At 40.1% G+C, this 9,856-nt stretch overlaps 1 protein-coding gene across 1 annotated transcript; it reads right to left on the bottom strand.

Moving 5' to 3' along the window:
• Nucleotides 1-4,892: 4,892 nt before the first annotated feature.
• On the bottom strand, nucleotides 4,893-5,972 carry LOC133779610 (uncharacterized). Its single transcript, XM_062219551.1, has 2 exons — nucleotides 5,739-5,972; nucleotides 4,893-5,606 (listed from the first exon to the last, which is right to left on the bottom strand). The coding sequence occupies exons 1-2, from the start codon at nucleotides 5,970-5,972 to the stop codon at nucleotides 4,893-4,895; spliced, it is 948 nt and encodes a 315-aa protein (XP_062075535.1).
• Nucleotides 5,973-9,856: the final 3,884 nt, after the last annotated feature.

Genomic DNA, 9,856 nt, shown 5'->3' on the forward strand with positions numbered 1-9,856 from the left:
AGCTGTATCTTTAATTCTTTCAGTTCCGCCGGTGCCATCCTATATGGTGCCCTCGACACTGGCTCTATCCCTGATGCCAACTCAATGACAAACTGAATCTCACTACGCGGCGGCAACCCAGGAAAATCCTCAGGAAACACATCCAAGAACTCGCAAACCAATCTGGTCTCCTCCGGTCCTACTGGTGAAACTCTGGTGGTATCCACCACAATAGTCAGAAAGCCTATACATCCACCCTGTAACAAATCTCTCGCTCTCAATGCAGATATCCTGGGTGCGCGGGGTCCATGCACTGCTCCCACAAAAACAAAGGGACCCTCGCCCTCTGGCTCAAAAGTCACCATCTTCTTCCTACAGTCAATGGTAGCTCCATATCTAACCAGCCAATCCATACCTAGAATCATATCAAAACCTTCCATACTCAACTCAATCAAATCTACTGACAACTCCCTACCATCAACTATCACTGGTAGTGCTCTAATCCACCTCCTAGATACTACCAATTCTCCTGTAGGAAAAATAGTTCCAAACCCTGAAGTACTATACTCACTAGGTCTACACTATCTATTAATCACCTTATCAGATACAAACGAATGCGTAGCACCAGAATCAATCAACACAGTAAAAGGAATGCCAGCACTAGAAAGCTGACCTGTCACAATCGAGGGACTAGCCTCGGCCTCCGCCTGCGTCAGGGTGAACACTAGAGCTGGAGTCAAGCTGTCCACCTTCCCTGTCTCTCCCTTCTTCACTGTCGAGCAATCCTTCATGAGGTGCCCCACCACCCTGCACACATAGCAGGCCTTAGCCCGACACTCGCCCGAATGGCGTCTCTTGCATCTCGTGCACTCTGGATAAGTCCTCCATGTATCATCGCCTCCCTGGCGGCCACCCTGAGTACCCAGACCTCTCCTATCAGGACCGGGAATGGTCGAAGCCTCAGGGGTCTTCCTCTTCAAATCACTGGGGCCTCCGCCTCTACCTGAACCAGAATATGGAGGCACCGCCTTGCGGCCCTCCCTCCTCACAGCACTCTCTCTCCATATCTTATTCTCCGCTTGCTCAGCGGTAAGAGCCTTCTCCACAGCCTGGGCATAAGTTGTCCCTCCAGGAACTGTGGTAATTCTCACATCTCGGGCTATCATAGCATTCAGCCCTCTGATAAACCTGTCCTGCCTAGCTGCATCAGTAGGCACAAGATCCGGTGCGAACTTCGCAAGTCTGTTGAACAGCAAGGCATATTCCGTAACTGTCATACTGCCCTAAACCAGCCCCACGAACTCATTTATCTTCACTGCCCTGATGGTAACATTATAATACTTCTGACTAAACAAGTCCTTAAACCTTTCCCAAGTCAATGAAGAAACATCTCTGGTTTATGATGCCACCTCCCACCAGATTCGGGCATCCTCCCTCAGCATATAAGTGGCACATGCCACTCTATCATGTCCTTCCACCCTCATAAAATCAAGAATAGTGGTAATCATGGTCATCCACTGCTCAACCTTCAGTGGATCTGGTCCTCCCTCAAAGATCAGGGGCTGTTGCTTCCTGAACCGCTCATACAATGATTCCCATTTATTCCCAACATCAACTGGCTGCGCTACCGGTACCACTTCAGGTGACACAATAGGGGTAACACTCCCAGATGGAGCCTGCTGCAGAATTCGAATCTGTTCATCTTGGCTCTGAAGCCAAGCTTTCATGTCTGCCATTAAATGCTGCCAGTTCTCAGGGACTAGCAGAGGGGTCTGACCCTGATCATCATCTCTAGCCCCAGACTTGCCGGCTAGTCGCGTAGATTTTCTTGAACGCATAACTATTCAAGTCAATCTACAGTGAACGACTCGACAATTAGGCTATGATGACATGGTAATAATCCTTTTATGATCCATCACTGGAACTCCAATCATTCACAAGCAATCAATTTATAACAATTCATCCAGATATTCATTCACATGAACAACAGTGCTAATAAGCACGCCTCAACAGCATCATGCAATAGTCAAGGGCCAGGCCCTATCAGTATCTCATGCAACCTATTCACCAAACAGATATTAACAATCATATCTCACTCAAATAGTTTAAGCACATAGTCATGTATACACAATTACCAAACCCTGAGTTGAGCTTGTCTCTCGCGACGAATGTACATATCCAGCCAGTCTTCATGACCCATAAACCTAGGATGCTCTGATACCAAGTTGTAACACCCTGGATAGCCAAGAACGTTACACTGTATGTTTATAAAGTGCTAGACTTGCTAATCAAGTCGTTTAATTAAAAACGTGTTATCGAAACTATAAAGGAACTAGGGTTAAAACGTTTTGGTCTCAAAAGTCACAATCGTATAAAGAGACGTTTCCTGTTTACACGGGATCCCAAAAATATTAAGATTAAAGACCATTTACAAAAGTCATAAGGTTTAAATACATTATCAAGCCATATTAAGGCAAAACACACAGATAGGCAATCCCTGTCCTGATCCACTCCTCGACCATGGTGATCGAACAGCTGGCTATGTACATTCAACCCCGCAGCTCTCCTTCTAAGGATTGGTCCAACTTGCCTTTGCCTTTACCTGCACCACATAGCACCCGTGAGCCAAGGCCCAGCAAGAAAGCACAACAACAGAGCATAAGCAATCAACAGACAGATCAATATCTCATATTGCATCACATGTTCTCAACCATATAATCATTCAGTATAATCAATTATTCAACATACTAAACATATCAACTCATATCATATATCAGTTCACAAATGATAACTAGGGCTAGCACCCTTAGGCCGCTCCCTCCTTTATCCCGCTGACTCCGGCCTGCTTAAACCGAGCTCAGAGAATATTAAGCTATCCTCAGCTACCAGTGGCCAAGCCGCGCCCTGTGCACAATTATTGTGTACGGCACTCTTAGGCCGCTATCACATGTCCCATGGCATGATACCATCATTGACATAATACAAATATCGGGAGCACTTAGTCCCATCACAAACATATAACCGGGTGCAGTTTTCTTACCTTTTGATTTGCTAGCCTTGATCACTCGACTCCTTGAGCACGACCCCTCTCGAGCCCTAGCGCTCACCTAAACACAACCATAGGCCAAAGTCATCATCAAACCTCAAGTCCAAAACCTAGCCTCAGGACCAATCCCGAGCCCCCAGGAAGTCTTAGTTCCATCAAACAAGGTGGTGGAATCAAACCCCAAACCCTTGGTCAAAAACCCTTGCAAATAACCCTAAAATCCCTTTCTGAAAGCAGGGCAGTGCTACAACGCTCATTGGAGGGTGCTACAACCCTACAAATAGAAGAAAAATCCCCTCAGCATGCATGGCCTAGCGCTATAGCGCCCAAAGGCTAGCGCTGTAGCGCTAGTCACAGACTGACACCACCTCATTTTTCCTTCCTGCGATTTCCTCGAACCAAACTCAACCAAAACTTCTCCAAACCTTCACCAAACTCAAAAACAACCTTATGAACATACTCCACTCATCCCAAGCACCCCAAATTCTCAAAACCCAAACACATGCTTCCCCAATCTCATAGCTGACCCTAAGTTCAGAAACTCAGCTGAAACTAGTCAAAACATCAGAGTTAGAAGCTCAGAATACATACCTTTAATGGGATTTCGATTTCAATACAACCTCTACACCTCCTTAGCTTGCTCTTCCTCAACCTTTGCCCTGAATTCCCCAAAGTTCCCATCAAACTCAACTTACGCACCATAGTTCATAAACCAAAACCAGAAACTGAAGAAATTACAAAACTTTACCTTAAGTGTTAGGGTGTTTTTGCTAAACCTCTGCCAATTCTCCAAGCCTAGCTTAGGATTCTTGGTTCTCAACCTAACTTAGCTCCTCCCTGAGCTTTGCCTCAAAAATACTCAAGAAGCTGATGAAAAAAGCATAAACCGACCTTAGGAACTCTCTGTTTTCTCCCTTTCCTTTTTCTTTCTTTTCTTTTCAGACTTCTATACCTTTCTACAACTTCCACTAACATAAATCCTTAGTAACACTTAACTCCTGTAAGCCAAATGACTATTATGCCCTCCCTTTTAATTCTAACCCTTTAATCCTCTTAGGACATTTTAGTCATTTCACTCCGATTCCCGCTAACTCCTCGAGTGTCTCTAATATTTACCGCTTGATTCCCAATACCTAATTAATCACCAATAATATTCCTCAATGTCAAAATAGACCCCAATATACTCACTAAATTCCCATTTATACCCCTAGGCTCACCCCGAGCCGTGTATAGATCCCCGCCATGACTTTTTCGCTACTTTGCTCACTAGGATCGTCTCGAGTCACATATCACAGATATATCCACATAATAATGTGGTCTCGACTATTATCACATATATCAATACAGTTATGCCCATAATGGCCAAAATTACGATTATGCCCTTCTAACCTAATCAGGGCCTACATGCATACTAATACACATAGTCATGTATCTCAAATATTCAAATAGTCATATAACATGCTTTAAATCATAATCATGCATTTACTCATTAAAGTCACACTTAATTCCCATTATGCCCTCCAGGCACACTAATCAAGGTCCTTAAACCTTATTAGCGAATTTGGGTCGTTACACATAACTTCCTTAAGCTTCTCTCCTTTAATTTTAGTTTCAAGGAGATCCCCAATACCAACTTTATTCAACCTACAGATATCTAAGATGGACATCTGCTTATTCCTCCATTCAAATTCTATAATGGGGATGGGTCAATAAGTAACTGCTGCTGCTCTTGAAGAACACTGAATGAATTCCTTATTTTCTGAGATGGAGCTGGATTTATTGGTTTCTGAATCCCTGATTTTTTCGGATAAGCCCACCCTTGATCTTTTGGAATCTCCTCAGGTTGAGACCCACCTATCTGCTTTGATTATGCTTGAGTTGAAGTTGTATGAATAGCCACTGAAATATTACCAATCACTTTAGGTTCAGTAGGGTCAGCTACATGATCTTTCAGAGCCTCCTTCTTCCTCCAAACTGCTCCAGTCTCAAATTTGCAAGAAGTAGCTGTGTGTCCCAACTTTTTACATTGGGAACATTTCCTAGGTAGCCACTTAAAATCAATCAGTTGTTCCATAGCTTGACCTCTCTCATTGATATAACTGATATACTGAGGAAGTGTTTCAGAAATCTCCATGTCCACTAAAACTCGAGCAAATTTTATCATTAATCTTTCTTTGGTAATCTTGTCAATCATTATAGGTTTCCCTATTGTACTAACAAGAGCACTTAAGCAGTTAACTCCCCAGTATTGTAACCCAAGATCTGGAAGCCTGATCCATACTGGAACCGATTTTATTGACTTCAAAGAATCGATATCAATTGTCCAAGGCCGAAGAACTACTGGCTTCTTGTCAAAATGTATCACCCCTGATTCCAGGACCAAATCACGAGTTGCTTCATCTTTGAATTTGACCATAGTGAAACCAGTATTCATTCTTGCCACACGTTCAACCCCTATCTTTCCCCAAATTCGATTGATGAGTCCTTCAAATACTGATAATGGAGGATTAGCACCAACCACCACACAAATCAAGGCAGACTTCCAGAAAGAGGCTTCTACTTCAATTTCCTCAATATCTAACTAAGCAATTTTTTGACCATCCTTCTAAATTGGCTCCTTGAATTGCAACTTTGTACATCCATGAGAAGGAAGAGATTCCCTAAACCGGGACTAGGTTTCCTTAGTAGATTCTTGGAATGATCGGGCCTCTACCTCTTCCGCCCACGATGATGAACCCAAATCTGGAGCAGATTGATTTACCAGAGAAGGAACTATCCCCGTATTACCAGCTATCTCAGGGAACTCCAAAGCCAGATTCTCCTCGTCAACGGGCTCGCTATTCTCCCCAGACGGAAGCAGTGCTGGTGCATCGTCGTTGGATGAAGGGAGCTCCTGCCTAGCTTCTTGCTGAACTAGATTCTGCACAAGTTTTCGTCTCCGAGCCATGGTCAGAGAGAAAATTGAGCTTCACGCAAAATTTTCTTCTTAGCAATTGGTCAATGTTGTTTCAACATCTTCCAAATGTTTATTATTATTATTATTATTGTTATTGTTATTATTATTTACTATTGTTAGATGAGTTTGAATATCCTAAATATTCATCCATAGTGATATAGGTTATGAGATACACATTGTGTGCTATGGTGATAAGGGAGGTTATGAACTTGCATGTATTAGTGAAGTATGTTTTATGAAATTTTTGTGTGTAGCGGAGATATTAGGAAGAAACTTATAGTATGTTGTTTGAATTATTTTTATTAACTGTTTAAAAATTGCTAAGTCTTTAGTATAAGGGAGATGTTGCCCAATTTTTTTGTAGATTTATAGGGTCGTGGATCGGGATAGGGTCTTCATAAGGTCGGGAGTCGGGATAGTGTTTTTTAGGAGACCAGAGTTTATTGCGCGCTCTGTGAAGAACATAATAAACCGAGACCAAATGAAGTATTCTACAACACAAGGCATGAAATAATTAACAACCACTCATCACGAAAAAGTAAGTGAAAATATTAACTTAATTAAGTTGTATGAATTTATAAGTTCTCTAACATTGTCATTTTCTTTATTAGTTGAACCTGAACCTAATTGAGGAATGGAAGGAGTATCACTAGACAAAAAAGAACAAGAATTTTATCAACGAGGATGCTGAACGAGATCATATAAGTTTAACTTTATTATCAATTCAAATAATTATATTTTTATTTTATATTATAATTTAAAAAAAAAAAATAGGTTAAGTTGAAGTCAACTCTTGAAGCTAAAACTCATCAGACAATGGAATTTGGTACCGATGATTCTTCCTCGGTTGATCAAATGAAGATACTAAATCAGGTTCTTGGTGAAAGGCAGGGCCACCAGCGAGGAGTTGGCCACAAATTAAAGGGAAAAGCGTTAACTCGTCCCTCTCAAAACACTCAGTCCCAGGCACCACCTCAACAGTTGACTGAGGAAATACGTGAATTGGTTGACATTGTGAAGGTCATGAATGAACAACTTCAGTACATGTATTAGTAGCTTCCACCTAAAAAACGTCTGGAAACAAACGTGGAGATGCAGAATACATATCAGCGGTTTTTTCAGAAGTATATAGGCTCGTCTTCTGAAACTCAGACATAGCACACGTCTCAAGCTCAGCTACCTAGCCTTCACCAGGCCATCCCGACACACCTGCACCAACTTTTCCATCTCAACCTTCAGCCCAGCCATATATGTATCAATGGTCGATGCCTTCGTACCCTCAGGCTTATCATCCTCATATGAGCGAACCTTTGTCCCAAACCCCGCCTCCTCATATGAGTGGGTCGTTGTCTCAACCTCCGCCCTATCTGTATCTATACATGTATGGACCTGGAGGATCATCGTTACCTCCACAGTATCCATGGGCGATGCATCCACACACACCACAGGCACCGCAACCACCGTAGGCACCAGAAGAAGGAGACAATACGGAGGACACCGATGGTTGAGATGTTTTATATATTATTGTATTAAACAATAACTTTTAATTAATAAATTATTTTATGGATATTTAATTTGGATAATATTGTATTATTGGATTTTTTTTTTTAGTAAATTATTAATTTTATGCTTATTTAATTTTAGTATTATTATTTTTATACATATTTAACTATGATATTATAAATAAAAAAATATTATTTAAATATATATATTTTTTAATTATATAAAAGTATTAGGAGCAACATTTGTTGCCCCTAATAATAAATTAGTCATCGCTAATATTATATTATTAGGGGCGACTTTTTGTTATAAGGGCCGAAATATGATCTAGGAAACACGATTATTAGGGGCAACATTCAATTTATTAGAGGCGAAATTGTCGTTGCTAATACTAATTATTAGGGGTGACAGTTTTATTGTCGCTAATAATTGGCATTAGCGTCGAAATATTAGTGGCGACATGTCGCTGCCAATGACCATCAGCGGTGACTTCAAGTATTATTAGGGGCGACCCCTTTTTGTTGTAGTGTTAGCTACCCTAGCATGAAGTTCATGAACCCTTGTACTAAGAGTATGAGAAATCCAGAGAACTTGTAGTGATTAATAAGTATCCTTAATTATCTTTAAGCACTCTAAGAAACAAGCACAAACATTCCAATGACGACTAAGGTTGTTATTGTTAGGAACGAGTTTCTTAATGCGCAGGGGAATAGTGATGGGTTGGCCCAATGTTCAACAAAAAATTTGTAACATATTTAAACTACATTTAAATATGCGGATCCATTAATATACATACATTAATCATAACTAAGAATAAAGAACATAGCTCTTGATGCCTATCAAGTGTCCTTGCTGTCTTTTCGTAAAATTGAACAAAACTTCCAATCCAAGCTGCTCCCAGGTACTCACACCAAGATCTCCCACAACATTCTCTACACCTCAAGAAGTGTGTGGGCACTTAGAGAATAAAGGATGGTATATATCTGATTCAACTTGATGTACTCAACACATGAGATCAAGAGAATAGGTTTGAGAATGGTTCTGTATCTTTTTCAGGGAGAGATAGAAAAGTATCGTTCTTTTCTTAGCGAATAATTCAGTATCTTTTATTTTCAGATAAGTCTAACTTAAATAGAAAATATTTAAATTTAAAAAATAAATATGTAACCAATTTACAATTTATCTTTTAATTAATTAATTATCTTATTAATGAAAATATCAAAAACTAACTTTTGAATTTTCCATTAATTAATTAATTAAATAAATAAAAGTGAAAAATCTATCCCTGATTTTTCATGCAGCTCACGCCACACACAGTTCAGGGACTGTGTGTGTTGTGTAGCTCCCTATAAATTAGGGATATGAGATTTTTTCACAATTATTTAATTATTTATTCAAACTATATAAAATTCAACAATATGATAATTAATTCAAATGTGAATCTATTATCTTTTTAACTAACTATCACATATAATTAATTATTTTAATAAATATTGTTGACCCAGGTTTTGGACAACTGACACGGAGTCAAAATATACTCGATGTGAATGAATTTGTTGAAAAGAACGTAATGACAAAAAGTAATAAGAACACGATATTTTATAGTGGTTCGGCCCCAGGATATGGTAATGAACTACGTCCACTTAGATTGTTATTGATATGAGAATCAAAGGAGTGATCAAAGAACAAGGGTTCAATGAGTTTCACTAACCTCTGAAGAACAATACAATATTTCAAGTAAAATTACTCTAGTCTCCAATAATTCGAAAGCCAAAAGTCCCATCCTTGAGCTATCTATCTCTATTTATAGGCTCAAGGGGGATTACACGAGATTGTTACAAATATTCTCTCTTGAATAATCGGATACTCAGGAGATTGTGTGAGTTAATTTCGGGATTTACAAAGATCTTTGTTGTAACATTATGTTGTATGCGGAACCATCGACCAGACTGGTCGCAGGAAAGACTAGGCCGCCTCCTGCTTATAATGTATCTTCTGGTCGATACACTAGTACAGTTCCTCCAGGTGTCAGCCACATGTCCAGGGATCACTTGCCACGTCATTAATGCCAATTTCTTGGATAACATTTGCCCCCCAAGTTTATTTATTACGAGCAATAAATAAACTTTTGAGCAAACGACTCTTCGGTAATCCCACCATACGTGTCAGAACCCTTCGTGCGTTCTTGGAAAAAGCAACCTACTCCTGTTTAATCATGACTTTTCGGTTCCCCAGTAATAATACGACGGCTATCCCGCTTCCCCATACTTCGAAAGAGGGAAACTGATGATTACACCTTTTTAATGCCACAGACAAACTTATATAACATCTCCAAAGTTTTCTTTTTCTTTTTACGCATGCCATTACTCATTCCA

Source organism: Humulus lupulus, chromosome 5, assembly GCF_963169125.1.
Source record: "Humulus lupulus chromosome 5, drHumLupu1.1, whole genome shotgun sequence".
NCBI classification, from domain to species: Eukaryota; Viridiplantae; Streptophyta; class Magnoliopsida; order Rosales; family Cannabaceae; genus Humulus; species Humulus lupulus.